Source organism: Diabrotica undecimpunctata, chromosome 8 (assembly GCF_040954645.1).
Source record: "Diabrotica undecimpunctata isolate CICGRU chromosome 8, icDiaUnde3, whole genome shotgun sequence".
Classification (NCBI taxonomy): domain Eukaryota; kingdom Metazoa; phylum Arthropoda; class Insecta; order Coleoptera; family Chrysomelidae; genus Diabrotica; species Diabrotica undecimpunctata.
Window position 1 is genome coordinate 25,640,649 of NC_092810.1, and position 16,011 is coordinate 25,656,659.

The 16,011-nt window shown below is 32.9% G+C and overlaps 1 protein-coding gene across 1 annotated transcript; it reads right to left on the reverse strand.

Moving 5' to 3' along the window:
- Window positions 1-919: 919 nt before the first annotated feature.
- Window positions 920-15,988, reverse strand: LOC140448336 (L-xylulose reductase-like). Its single transcript, XM_072541420.1, has 5 exons — window positions 15,848-15,988; window positions 14,125-14,205; window positions 6,620-6,791; window positions 1,624-1,941; window positions 920-1,161 (listed from the first exon to the last, which is right to left on the reverse strand). The coding sequence occupies exons 1-5, from the start codon at window positions 15,897-15,899 to the stop codon at window positions 1,050-1,052; spliced, it is 735 nt and encodes a 244-aa protein (XP_072397521.1). The 5' UTR covers window positions 15,900-15,988; the 3' UTR covers window positions 920-1,049.
- Window positions 15,989-16,011: the final 23 nt, after the last annotated feature.

Sequence of the window (16,011 nt, forward strand, 5' to 3'; positions counted from 1 at the left end):
AGTAGTGAACACGTGTTTGTGTGTGAGCAATATGGAAGGCGAGAGCAGTCAAAGTAAACGATGCCCAAATTTTTCGATGGGAGAAAAAACTATTATATTCAACGTGTATTGTGGACTCCGTGAAAGGAATAAAAGTATGTTGGTTAACGATGTAGTTACTCTATGTAGTAATTTGACTAAAGTTCCGAGGAGAACTGTATACAGAGTTCTAAAAAATTTTAAACAAAGTGCATCCAGCTTGAAGATGACACTAGATGATGTTATTCGGAGGAAATACCACGCTTTTTTTTTTGGAACGAAATCCCGACCTTAAAGAAAGTTGAAGTCGAAATAAATTCCAATGATTCAATACCCAAAATATCACGACGTGTTTTATTGCGAACATTAGGGCAAATGAACATCAAATATATGAAAAGAAGCAGGAACGGTGTTCTTATAGAAAAAGTTGAAATTATCTTGTGGCGGAGACATTACTTACAAAAGATCCAAGAGTATCGTCGTGAAGGCGAACAGTGTACTATTTAGATGAAACTTGGCAGAATCAAGGTCATACTGTCTTAAAGGTGTGGCAAGATTTTGAAATTAAAAATAGCCGACAAGCCTTCATTAAAGGGTTTTCTACAAATTTGATTGTCAAGTATAGATACCTATACTAATTTACTAATTACAAAAAAACTCTATGCTGAACCAATTAGAAACCATGCTAGTCAAAAATATTCAGGCAGATAAAGAAGCAAATCTGAAATACGAAATTCTACCCAATCTGCCACAGTTTGTATCATTTAAAATATTTATACTGGAGGCCGTTGAAGGTCATATCTAATGATCTGATAATATAACGATTTCTAAAATTTTTGTTTTTACTCTTTGATACTTTAGTTTTTGTTTATATATTTCTTATTATTTAAACAAGACCAAATAATGGCGAAATGCGTTTTATTGTTTTATCTTTTGTTGTTGTTTTTTTAAATTTTATTGGCAAAATGCATGTTACAGAACAGAAATGAAATTCCAAATAATTGTTTCTGAAAGCAGCCTTTGTTGTTTGCTTAACATGCCGTGAATCCTCCGTCAATTGGCAATGTCATCCCGGTTATCATACTTGATTTATCGCTTAACAGGTACAAAACAGCATCAGTAACTTCCCTCACCTCTCCAAATCTAAAAATAGTACAACAAGTTAAGAACACAGGTTACATGGGCAATACAAACGGCAAATAATTGAAAAGCACTTGCCCCGATGAAGCGAGTGGAAGTTTTTAGGAAAAAATGAGAAGTACTATGTGGTCTCTGCAACAGATTTTATGCACAGGGATATTACTAACTGATTTTTTAAGGCATATCGTGCAAAAACATGCAGTGATTAACGGAAATTAAGTCTGATAAGTCTTTTTATAATATCTAGGTAATTAGTGGAGAGAATTAATGATATTATTCAGAATTAATAATCAGTTCGGATTTGATAGTGGCTTAAATACGATAGAAGTCTTGTTAAGTACCCAAGTACTGATACAGTGCCTTTTGTCGGACTTTGACAAAAGCCTTATAACGTTTTTCTATAACAAAGACAAATAAGAACAACACAAAAATTGTAATAAAGTAGAAGGGAGATTAAATACATACCGCCTCAAAGGTATTTTCTCAATCATAGGCTTAGCAACCTTTGGATCTGACCAACCCAGTTTTCCCATATCTGTTAAAATAACTGTAGGATTTACAGCATTTATCCTGATATTATGAGGACCATATTCCAGAGCGGCAGCTCGTGTAAATCCATCTACTGCTGCTTTACTTGCGCAGTATACTGTATGATGAAGTAACCCAACCATGGAAGCCTGAGAAGACAGATTTACTATCGATCCGGGAACTTTTCTGTCCAACATATTTTTTATTGCTATTTGGGTGACGTGAATCAGAGATTTAATGTTAACACCCATTACACTACAAAAAACAGTTACAGAAAATTAGACAGATCAACGATGAAAAAACTTGTTACTTAATACACGTTATTTTATGTTTTTAGTATGCTAAACCCAAATATCGTCGGTTTACTTGTAAAACCTTTTAAGTCCAATTTTCGGTCATTTAGTGTTTTTTTTACGGAAATAATTTAATAAATCCGTCCCGACATAACCGTCGCCGGTGGTAATACGAGAAACTTCTATGTCTCTCAGTCTAAAATAGTTCTGAAAACCTTCTATGTCTGTGAGTGGTCTGTGAAAACGTACTGACATTTGGAGGTTAGTAAGTAATCGGTCTTAAAAATTGCTGCTTTTGGCTAGAAGTGCTAGCAACTGATATTAGAATTAGTTGCCGCACCAGAAGTTTCACCGAAAGAAAATAACAATTTTGATAACATTGATCATAATTTTGGAAATATTTTACCTATTTTACCATTATTTCCAATACCTATTGATTCGGGATATTGAGAAGATAACATTAATAAATTTTATTAATGATCTGCCCACAGAGTTTATTGACGTACCTACCACTGTTAAAGTCCAGTGCGCACATAATGCAGATGATAATTATATTACTATTCAAAAAAATAGTGGTGAGTAAACGCACAATTTCGTTAGTAGGTTTTTTATATTAATTAATTTACTATTGCAGAAGAGCAGCATGTTTGTTTAGAAAACGCAGTGCAAAATTTTGAGGCTCTCAATGAGTTTTCAGTCGACAAAAATAACATTACGAATAATAGTGAACTTGATGATGAAAAAGAGTCTCTCTATTTTCCTAATTCCGATTCAGTGGAAAATGCTTCAAGTGATTCTATCAGAATAATGTTACTCCAACTCAGAAGAAAATAACTTTGAAGATAACAACAATTTAAACATAATTGTTCCTCTTACGGTTTCTCAAAAGAGAAAAAGAAACAGAAAAGCTGATATTTCACAATGGGTCCAATCTAAAAAGAAACGAAAAAGGGAACACGGTGAAAGATATCTCGGTAGAAGAAAGATGGACGGCAAAAAATTTGTTTTTGATGTTGAAAAACCAGAAGTATGAAATCGTCATGTAATTGCAAACTGAGTGCAAAGAAAACTGCATTGTTAAAATGTAGGTTGTTCAGCGAACAGCAAAGAGCAAAAATATTTTCCGAATTTTGGAAAAAGATATGGGGAGAGAAAAAAAACCATGGTAAAAATGTTAGTCCGAGTTGGTGCAGCCCAAGATAAAAAACATCAAATCAACGAAGTCTCTAGAAGAGGCCGATCACTATATTTTCATCTGAAAAATTCAGGTGATGAATTACATAGGGTTGGCAAAACAATGTTTCTACGTACGTTATGCGTTGGACAATGGACTGTGTCTGAATGAGTTAAAGAAAATGATCCAAATATAAATACAGAGGATACTCACGCAACACCCGGTGATACCTTTTCACAAAATCTAAAACGGTCTAAAATATCTCAGGAAACAAAGGATGACTCTCCTAGGAATATTTTGCGTTCCTTTCTAATAAGTCTGCCAAAGCTTATTGTAATAAGTCGAATTATTGTAGATCATCTACTACGAAAATATACCTAGAACCCGTATGGAGATCAAAGATGGAAGTATTCCGGGAATATGAAAAGAAGTGCAATGAAAATTCCCTATCAGTTTAAACATTTATGGAGAAATTCGAAAAGATGAATCTTAGCATACACCAGCCCAAAAAAGACCAGTGTGATCCCACACAGTCCCTCTGTGTGGGATTTAGGGTTAAAAATGTGTCAGAGGATGCTTACAAAATACACATAGAAAATAAAGAAAATGGTAGGGCGGAAAAGTCCAAAGACAAGGAGCAGGGTAAATTTGTATATACCATAGATTTACAGAGTGTACTTCTTACACAAATATCTCGAAAACAAAAATCATGACCAATTTGGTACCCAACCAGAACATCAGTATTGGTGGGAAAGAAATAGAACTCGTAGATAGATATAAATACCTGGGACATGAAATTATGATTGGCAGGGATAACCAGACTCATGAACTGAAGAGAAGAATCGGCCTTGGGTGGGCAGCATTTGGAAAACTGAGAGAAACTTTTAAAAGTGAGCTGCCCACATGCCTAAAGAGAAAGGTATTTGATCAGTGCGTCCTCCCAGTATTGACGTAAGGAGCAGAAACACTTACCTTAACAAAAGCAGCAGCTACCAAACTGAGAGTCACGCAGAGAAGAATGGAGCGGTCCATGTTAGGAATAACTCTGCGAGACAGAATAACCAACGAAGACATCAGGAGAAGAACCGGAGTGACTGACATCATCGAGAAGATAGCCAGACTAAAATGGAGATGGGTAGGACACATAGCCAGAATGACAGATGGGCGATGGACAAAGAGGTTATTGGAGTGGAGGCCAAGGGAAGACAAGAGAAGCGTTGGTCGACTACCTACAAGATGGACTGACGATTTAAGAAGACTCGATAAAAAAAAGAGCGGCGCAAGATAGACGGGGTTGGAAACATGAGGAAGAGGCCTATATTCAGCAGTGGACTCTTGAGGCTGGATGATGATGATGATGACTTCTTACACCGAATTTAAAAGCTTCAGGGCTTTACTATAAGACTGAATTGATAGTTCACAATTTTACCATATTTGATCTCAAAAACAAAGATGGTTATTACAAGGGAGAAGGTGGGCTGTCCGCAAACGAATTCTCTACAATAATTTCTTATTTTATTTTTAATAAAATACCAACTGTTCAGGATAATGATGAAATAATATTTTACAGTGATGGTTGCGGCTACCAGAATCGAAATAATATTTTGTCAAACAATTGACGCACTAATTTTCTTTATCTGACCAGTAGGACACGATGTAGATTTGCCGGCCCCAGAACCTTTAAATGATTTGAATTCTGTTCAAACTGAAGTGTTTTATTATGTACAGTCAGATCTAGATGAGTAAGATGATAAGAATTCTAATATATTTGGTTTCGAAAATTAGTCTACGATTTTATTATCAGATGTCGCTATATTGCGTCTATACGAGTTGCTTCCTAAGACAGAAAATATTTATTTCACGTTCAGAGCGTTTGCGAAAGCCGTTCTGATGAGGCCTATTGGGCCGAAATACGTATAAGCGGATGCGCAAGCGCCCTGTACGTGAAATCAAATCTTAACTGTCTTTTCCTTTTTAATTCTAATATACTACAGTAAATATAGTTTTTAAACTGTTCGATCGCAGATCGAGCTTAACGACTTGTTGGGATCTTGGGTTAACAAAAGAAAAATCAGAATTGCTTGGTTCTAGACTAAAAGGAAAGAAATTATAGGCAGTTGGAACCATCATATATGTGTATAAGAAGAGAGAGAGCAGCAGTTTTCACCATTTTTTGGCAAGAAAATGATTTAGTGTACTTTTCAGACATTCCAGGTCTGATGAATAAGTTAGGTGTTGAATGCAAAAAAGAAGACTGGAGACTGTTTATTGACTCAATCTAAAGCTATTTAAAAAGCTGTTTAATTACACAATAGTAATACTTCTATAGATCTATAGGCATCTATATCTAGTGCCCATTCTGTACGTATGAAAGAGATCTATGAACACCTATAAATAGTGTTGAATAAAACTGGCTATTCTGATCATGGTGGAGGATATATGGTTTTTCCAAGTTTCCATGTTTCTTGTGTAAATGGGACAGTAGAGCTAGGTATCAACGTTGGTGCAGAAAGAACTGGCCTGTTAGGGAGTCTTTAAAACCCGGCATTCTCTGCACAAACCTTGTAGATCCTACAAACATTCTCCTACCACCTCTACATATAAAGTTAGAACTCATGAAACAGTTTGTAAATGCATTGTCTAAAGATGGACCTTCTTTCAAGTATATCTGCCAAAAGTTCCCAAACGTTTCTAAACTTAAAGAAGGCGTCTTTGTAGAATCCGATATTCGAAAAATGATGTTAGACGTTAATTTTGTACCCACGATGACCATAAATGAGAAAAAAGCATAAGTATCATTCAAGCAAGTTGTTACACAATTCTTACAAAATGCAAAAGATCCAGAATATGGTAATACTGTAGCTAAAATGTTAAAGAAGTTTAAAAAATATGGATGTTTGATAATCTTGAACGTTCATTTTTGAACAGTCATCTTAATTATTTACCGGAGAATTAGGGAGACTTTAGTGAGGAGCAGGGTGATCATTTTCGCCAGGATATTAAATTGAATGCATTACGTTACCAGCGCCGCTGGAACACCGACATGATAGGAGATTACTATTGGTCACTTCACCAAGAAGCTTTAAAAGCGACTCATCGCAGAACAAACTACACAAGAACCTTCAAAGAAAAAAGAGAAAGAAAGTATAAACCAATTCCATCTAACTAGTGAACTCTTCATTACTACACTGTATCATTATTTCAACTATAAATAAAAACCATGATTATGATTTAACATAGCGTTTTATTAATTTTACCATATACCGTATAGAGATTTTAAACTATAGGTATAACAAATATCAGGTTGCTTAAAAACTATGGGAGATACAAAAAACTAAGACCAGATTTGGTTTTAGCACATAAAAATCGACGAAAGTCAGCTATTAAAGCCAAAAAAGTTTTCAACTAAATTTTTTTTTGTTGGTCTGTGTTATTAATGAAAATGGAATAACAATTAACTAAGTACCTGTCAATATCTTCTTCTGTAATGTCCATCATTGATTTTAACCAGCCCATTCCAGCGTTATTCACTAGTAGGTCTATTTGTCCTATATTTTTTAGAGCTTTCTCTGTCTGTTTCCAGTCGGTTATATCTAGCTCTAGAGGTACTATTCGAGGTACTTCTTTTTGTAAAGTCACTGAAAAATACATGCATTTGGTACAAATATTTAATTGTATTAGGAAAATTATTTTGTGCTACTTTTGAGAGCTACCCAGTTCATTCCACAACCAACAAAGGTAGAGTTTTTGTTTAAATAATCAATATAATAATAAAATTAAGTTGTCAGTGAACGGAAATGACAAATACAAATTGATTTTTTGCTCATATGAAACTTTTTAAATGAGATAAATAACTCAGCATTACATCAAATCCAACAGTTAGTCGATAGCCCCCTAGATTTGATCTCTGCCGGTATGTCCAGACGAGACGCCATTGTAACACGAAGACTTTGAATAGGACATACAAGATTAACACATGGATACCTGATGTCATCCAGCAACCGACCCACTTGTGAGGGTTGTCATTTACATCTAACAGTTCATCATATTCTCACCAAATGTCATCAATATTCGGCTAAAAGACTTTTATTGCCTTAAAAGTGATCTAAAAGACATACTTAACAACTTGGATCAAATAACCTTAAGTCTAAAATTCCTCAAAGACGTTCAGTTATATTATAAAATATAAGTAATTTTGATTGTATTATAACAGTAAGTATGTACTCTATAACATATTTTTGTAATTTATTGTACCAGTTTTACATTTGTAACCATTTTCGTGTAAGTGGCCTTTGTTGCCGAGCACGTTAATTTTCAATAAAAAAAAATGAGATAAAACTAGAACATATTATAATGAATGTAAAGGCACATTTGTATGATAACAAATACCGTTGGATATTTATTTAGATTAATGGATTATTTTTAGGTAAGAATCACCTGTTACTGCGGATAGTTCAAATATGAACAGTTTTATATACTCTTCATTGAACTCTTATTTCAAATTTGGACAATCATTTTACTTTATAATATACCCAGGGCCGGACTGGCTTTAACTATAAACGTAGCCCATATAATGGTTGCATCTCGAGACGACGATGATCTGTGTTTGAGAACCTTCCGGATGTATCGACCGGGATGGAATCGAAGCGCTAAATGCAAGTGAATAGAGGTGGACTATTCCAGCATATTCTAGTACATACTAACCTGTATTATATGTAATTAGCGCTAATATTAGCTAAGTTGGTTATTAAGATACTATCGAACTGTAAACTTATAAATAAATATATTTACATAAATTAGAACCGCTCGTTTTTATTGAAACACGCTACAATATAAAGTAAAATTAGTATTCAGGTAAATCAGGTAAATTTGGTTTATTTTAATTTAAATCCATAAATCTTATTATTAATATCATCAAAGGGCAGGAGTTTCTTACTCTCCCTTATACTCTTTTGCACTCTCTGGAGACTCAATAAAATTTTAAACAGGTATGAGTAATTTTTTAACTACTTCTACAGAAGAATCAACTTTAGTGCACCCTAAGACTCTACTCGTATACAGTGTGTAAAAGCCATATTGGAATAAATTCATTATTTAGGTTACTGTACATATTTATAAAAAATCCCGAAACAAGTCAAATTTAAATTATAACTTGACATTCTTTAACGTGAAAATGCAACCCCTACCTTCAACCCCCTTAGAATGACAGGTACAACCCCCAATTTTTAAAATAGAAAGTATAGGCTTGTGATATATCGTTTGAAAGGTCTATTCATTCTCCATTCAAAAATGTTGTCGCTTTCAAGTTTATTAAGATTAATTAAGATAAAATAAATTAAAATCATGTGGTTACCGAAATTCGCTAAAATATACTCAAAACTTATTTCCCGTTTAGGTCTTGATAATGAGAAAGTGAACAAAAACCATAGCAATGTGGTTTTTAGATGGTAACCATTAAAAAACTTTAAAGAATTTGCGTGGCAACGTTATTTTAACACGCATTAGTAAATTGTTTTATTTAAGTTGTCAGTATTTTAATTTAAGTAAAAAGTTCGTTCAATTCAATTCTGAAAAATGGTTAGTTTAACGGAAATGCATAAAATAACAGTTTTACAAATGATTGGTTACGGAGATAACACCCGAACACAACAGGAAGTAACTCGCCTATTTCATGAGAAATTTCCTAATTTACCGCCTATATCTCAAGGAACAATAAGTAAAATAGAGAAGCAGTTTCCCGAGTTTGGTCATGTAAGGTAGATAAATAATGCAGCTGCCAATGCACTGAGTGATGAACTCAAATTAGATGTGTTGCTTGAGTTTCAGGAAAATCCACATACATCGAGTAGACAGGCATCCACTACATTCAATGCTAGCCATACATCGATAGTAAACATATTAAAAGAAAATAAATTGCATCCCTATAAGATGATACCTACTCAGGAGCTCATGGAAGACGATTTTGATAGGAGAACTTTTTTTTGTGAGCAAATGATGGACATGTTGGATAACAATATTATCCAATTAGAAGACGTTATGTTTTCTGATGAGTGTACTTTTTCACTTAACGGTCATGCTAATCGGCAAAATTGCCGCTACTGGGCCACGGAAAATCCTCACTGGATGAGAGAAGAACACACTCAATACCCTCAAAAGGTTAATATTTGGGCAATGATTGTAGGAAACAATATCATTGGTCCCTTTTTCATTGAGGGCAACTTGAATGGCAACAATTATTTGGCACTACTTCAAAATGATGTCATTCCAACGTTGGCAAATTTATATCCTGATCCAGGAAACCCTCAAGTTCCAGCGAATACGATATGGTTTCAGCAGGATGGAGCACCACCACATTACCAACTTAATGTCCGGCAGTACCTCGATACAATATTTCCCAATCGGTGGATAGGGAGGCGAGGATCGATTGAATGGCCAGCGCGATCACCTGATCTTACATTATTAGATTTCTTTTCATGGGGATATGTGAAGAGCCATGTGTACAAAACTAAACCTTCTGATTTAAATGACTTAAAAGAACGAATAACGCTTGCGATTAGGTCGATCACGCCTGTTATGTTAAATAATGTTAGAAGACAGTTTTATTTGAGATTAGGATGTTGCCAAGACGTTCGCGGTGAACATTTTGAACATCTACTTCATTAAAATTCATAGTTCTTTTTCGTGTTCTACATTTTATTACGTTTTGCATTACATTTTAGTTTTTTATTGTATTGTAGCGAATTTCGGTAACCACATGATTTTAATTTATTTTATCTTAATTAATCTTAATAAACTTGAAAGCGACAACATTTTTGAGTGGAGAATGAAAAGACCTTTCAAACGATATATCACCAGCCTATACTTCCTATTTTAAAAATTTGGGGTTGTACCTGTCATTATAAGGGGGTTGAAGGTGGGGGTTGCATTTTCACGTTAAAGAATGTCAAGTTATAATTTAAATTTGACGTGTTTCGGGATTTTTTATAAATATGTACAGTAACCTAAATAATGAATTTATTCCATTTGGCTTTTACACACTGTATAAAACAATTTCGAAAATTGAAGTATTTTAGTGAGTATTTTACATTATCTGAAAATAGTTTTCATGAATGTAATTTTATTTTTTTGAGATAATACTTTGATTTATACGTTGGGAATACTGAAATTCGAAAATTAGTAAATACCACCCTAAAGAAAAAAAAATGCTTTTATTTATACTTCCTTTAAAGTCCACTCATAAGCCACTCGAGCCAAGGCAAATAAATATAAGCGTAATAATTATAGATTTTCCTAAATAGTGGAACCTAAGATAGAGCATTCAAACCAAATAAATTTAAGGACAAAATTAAAGGTTCTTAAATCAAACATTTAAGAAATTATAAACCTTCTTCTTTACTTGCCATCTCCGCGGCGAAGGTTGGCAACCATCACTGCTATTCTAACTTTTGATACTTCAGCCCGAAAGAGTTCAGTTGAGCTGAATCCAAACCATTCTCTGAGGTTTTTCAGCCAGGACATTCTTCTTCTTCTACCTATGCTGCGCTTTCCTTGAATCTTTCCCTACATTATTATTTTTAGGAATTCATATCTGTCACCACGCGTTATATGACCCAGATATTGTAGTTTTCTTATTTTGATGGAATGCAGTATCTTCTTGCTGTCCTCTATTCTTCTTAGTACTTCTTCATTGGTTATTCTGTCTGTCCAGAAGATTCTCAGTATTCTTCGATATGTCCACATTTCAAATGCTTCCAATTTATTGAGGCATTGTTTATTTAAAGTCCATGTATCCACACCATACAAAAGAAAAGAGATCAGAAAATACATAACACTTTAGTACTCATTTTCTAAGATTTAGGCTGAGGTCTCTACAACATCATATTTGTTTCATATTATTGAATGTACTTCTAGCCTTTTCTATTCTAACTCTAAATTCTTTGTTATACTCGTTTGTTTTATTAATGTTTGCCCCTAAATAGTTATAATTCTGAACTCGTTCTATCGTCTTATTATTTACGTGTAGATAGATGTATCTAATATTTTTCTTTGATATAACTATGAATTTTGTTTTCTTTATGTTTAGTGACAGACCAAATTCTTCACTCGCTGCAACAACCTTCTTCAATCTAAAATTCTTTGTAGATCTGTAATATTTTCTGCTATTAGTATTGTATCACCAGCATATCTAAGTTCACGTATGGGTAGGGCATTTATTTTTATACCTGCTACTTCATCTTCTAATGCTTTTTTGAATATTTCCTCTGATAATGCATTAAACAGTGATGGCGACAAGACACAGCTCTGTCTAACACCTCTTTTGATTTTTATTTTATTAGTTTTTAAATTATTTATTCCTATGACAGCTTCTTGTTCATAATACAGATTATTTATTATTCTTATATCCCGTGTGTCGATGTTCTTTGTTCTCAGTAGTTTTATTAACGGATTATGTTTCACTGTATCGAATGCCTTGTTATTATCTAGGAAGCAGACATAAATGTCTTGGTTTACATCTAAACATCTCTGTATTAGCACATTTACTGCATATAATGCTTCTCTGGTTCCTTGAGCATTTCTAAATCCGAACTGAGTTTGTCCAATGTCTTGTTCTAACTTTTTATATATTCTACGATGAATAATCTTCAGGAATACTTTTAGTATGTGGCACATTAGACTGATGGAATGGTGGTCGCAACAATATCTGGCGTTTTTCTTTTTCTTTATAGTCACGAATGTTGATAGAAGCCCAGCTTTAGGTAATATACCTTTGTGTATATGATATTCAATAATTCGGCAATAACATGTATATTGTAGTCGGCGATAAGTTGCAATATTTTTGTCGGTATTTCGTCTGGTTCTATTGCTTTCCCAGTTTTCATTTCTTTAATTTTTTACTTCCCTTTCTGTTATTTCTGGTCCAATTTCTCCACGAAATATTCGTTATCAATTTTGCTTTGTTTGTCGTTAAACAGCTGTTCTATATAGTTTGCCCATACCATAAATTGGTTTTCTGTATCCAATACTGTGTCTTCGTTTTCATCAACTAGTATATTTTGTTTGTATTCTGATCTTCTAGTTAATTATAAGCCAAATGCCCCTAATGGTATGTAATTCATGAAGATAATTTAAAATTATATCTAATAATTCTATTATTAGCTAATTTAATACACCCTGAAAGAGTCCTTCGATAATTTAAGTACCAAAAATGATTGATGTATAAGTTATGGATGTCTTGTTAACTACCAATAAAAAGTTATCATACAAACACCAAACTATGTCATTTTGTACACATTTTATCTATATAATGTTCTTTTTTCTATTTAAATACTGGATCTAATGCTATACGATACATAAAGTAACGAAATTGTCGCTAACGAAATAGCGTTGTCGCTTTAATTACAAAATCTGCTATTTAACTAGTTCTACAAGTATTGATTACCTATAAGATCCACCCACTGTACTATTCTAATAGGTCAATTAGCAGTTTTAAAGTAGGTGGTACTTTTTACCGACTAATTATATTGTTTACGAGTACCTACGTTTTATCCGATTCGTCACAATAAACTAGAAATGCCTAAATAAAACGATTCAGCGCCGATTGGTGGTGACACAAACAATTTGAAGGTTGGGCTTATTAAATCGGACAGTTTTTTGTGATAGTTTCATTAGAATTTAAAATAAAATAACATTCGGTAGTATGCGCTAAACATTTTAAGTGAACAATGGATTTATTAACCATAGTAAAAAGTCTGGAACTAGTTGTAGGTCGTGTTTTTATCATTATTGTCCTGCATCAGCCTTTTATAAGATTTCGGCCCTGTGAAATCTTTTTATAATTTTGGTACACAATATTAATAATAAGGTACAATAAATTTGTAAAGATAATGTGGCTAAAACCCCAATTTACATTACACACACTACTTCATTTGACTTTTTTTCAACGATTCTATAGAGGAGGGTAGTACACAATGAGACAAAAAATACATTTTTATTTTTGATATTAGCATTTTTGAATTTGTCTACAAACTGAGTTAACCAGTCATCAATATGATTGTTTGCCCAATATAATCTGAAATAAATATTTCCTCATGAGTGAAGAAACAAAAACTATGATCATTTTTCTAACCATCTACATCTGTCTTATTGAGTAACATTGGTGGTACATAATGAGTATTATTTCAATATTTTGTTAAAGTAAATATATAGTGTAGGTAGTTTTTATAATTTTACAGGTAAAAGAAAAAAATTGAAATGACAGAAAGTTTTAACGGATCTTAATGCTGTCAAACATTACATCAAAATTGAAATAAGATAGCAAGGCGTTTATTGTGTTGATCTACATTTTTTGGTTTTGGTAAAATTGTGCTATCACTACGTTCATTTTTTTGGTTGCTACTTGTAGTATTAACTAATCCAAGTCAGGTGTGTTTGTTAAAATTGCACTCTTTTTAGTTTTTCTTATCTTCACACTTTTTCTCTTTTTTGCTTTTGGAAATCGTTTTAACTCGTGAGGGGAGATGAACGAACTTGAATTTGCAGATGACACTTATGACGTAGAATTTTTAGACATTATCGGTTCTTCAGGTGTCCTTAGTGGGGATACTACTTGATTTTCAGGTGTCTTCAATGATGATGATATAATTAATTGGAAACCACAATAGACATTTCTGTCGACTCTGGTTGTGGATTTGACTTTTAAGTTTCATTTACTCTATTAGACACAGAACTTTCAATAAAGAATTTATCTTCAGAAAACATATTTCTATTAAGGGGAAAATTCCCGTTTTATTAAAACATGACTGAATATTAGTAGGTGTTATTGCTTTCATATGTGCCTCTCCTTGTAGGTAATCTTTCAAATGTAAATTTGAAAAATTATTAGATTGTCTCATTGTGTACCATGTCTCATTGTGTAATACTCTTCCCAATTATATAAGGTATTTTATTTCTATTTTTTATATTAATACTTACACAGGTCATTTTTGTTTCGTCCAACTGCAATGACTTCTGCTCCACATTTTGACAGTTGAATTGCAATATCTCTTCCAATACCTGCAATAGATCTTTATTTCAAAATATAGCTTTAAATAACTGAAAAGAAAAAAGTTACCCTAAAATATATGCCAACTAAGACATAGTAAGCAGATGACAGTTGCCAGAAAATAGAAAACGACACACATGCTCTGGTAAGAAGAATCAAAACCGACCATTGGGAACGTATTTCAAAATAAATGGAGTATGATTTTAATGGCTTTTTATAGATTGAAGGGAAACACCTGAAAGTTGAGAAAATCCTAAACAAATGGTGTACAAGCTATACAGATGCCGTCTTTGTCTTCAAACACTCAAAAAATCAGTCAATATAAATCGATCTATATATGTGTTAATAAACTTAGACTTAAAGCATAGTAAAAACATTTGACCGTATCCAATTAAGACGTGGTACACACTTTCTCGTCAATATACAAATTCCATAAAGATTGATCAAGAATATGTAGAATAAGGATAAAGATAAGAATAAGGATTGTCTCAATACAAAAATATATGCCCACAAGCAAATAAATTGTCAGCCAGAACAGAGTATATATTAACAACAAACCCATTGAAAAACGTACATATTTAAGTATAACGATATTGATCAAATGTCACCATTATTTTAAGATCATATGTAGAATAGACAAAGCAAGATCGTCCTTTTGGAGGATTTCGAAAGTACTTAAAAGTTATGTTTTTTCCGGTACTTCAATATGATGTTGAAACAAAAACGCTTACAGATGCATTTCCAAATATTGAAGACTTTTGAAAAATGGTTATAAACTCAGGATTACATGTAAGGATCATATATCCAATGAAGAAGTATTAAGAGTACTCCACAAATATATGGAAAAGTCTTTATCCTGCCTATTCTGGTACTCCAGGTTGGGGGTTGGGCGTGGAGTTTACAATCTTACCCTTTAAAAATCACCTATTCCGTATATTGAACGAGAAGAAACCGGACTGGTCAAGTTACAAAAAAAAGCACATTACCAACGAATTGAGATTTGGAATATTCGATCTCTATACAAATCAGGAGCTCTAAAAAATTTATTCAGACAATTATATAAGCATAGCTTATAAACAGCTCTACAATAAATAATATGGAGTGGAACTGGCAATAAAGAAAGAGAAATATTTTAATATTTTAAAGTTGCGATATTAAAAACCACGCCTAACTGGTTTTTGGCACTGATTTCATAATAAATAAAAAATTAGATACGCCATAAAAGTAAAATAAGGGCCAGAATTTTAAACATAAAAAAGGGTCCAAAATAAAAAATATGATATATAAGAATACAAAAAATAGCAAAAATAAAAACGAATATTGTGGCATATAGAAAAAGGTAAAAAGAACTAAAGAACAAGGGATTAATGAAGAATGTGGACGCATAAGAGATAAATAGAAATGCATACCGATGAATATGACATGACATTACCGTTAAGGACGGAAACATCGAAGGAAGAAAAAGTAAGATTAAATAACTTCTCCTCTTCTAAGATGAAAAAATATCTTGTAATCTATTTCAACATTTTTTACGAGAAATCGATATATCTGTTAAAAATTTGAAGAAAATAGAGATAAATCAGTTGATTAACTTTATTTAGACAGAACATTGTTAAAAATACGATTTTAAATCTGAATTTAAAAATATTTTACCTTTGGTAGCTCCAGTAACGAGAGCTCTCTTTCCAGAAAAATTAATTTCCATTTTTTTATGGACACAATCTGACGACTGGGTTATTATTAAGTGACCTTTAATTATACTGTAGTGTGATATCAGGTTTATTATTTGGCTTATCTTTATTAAGTTCAAGATATTT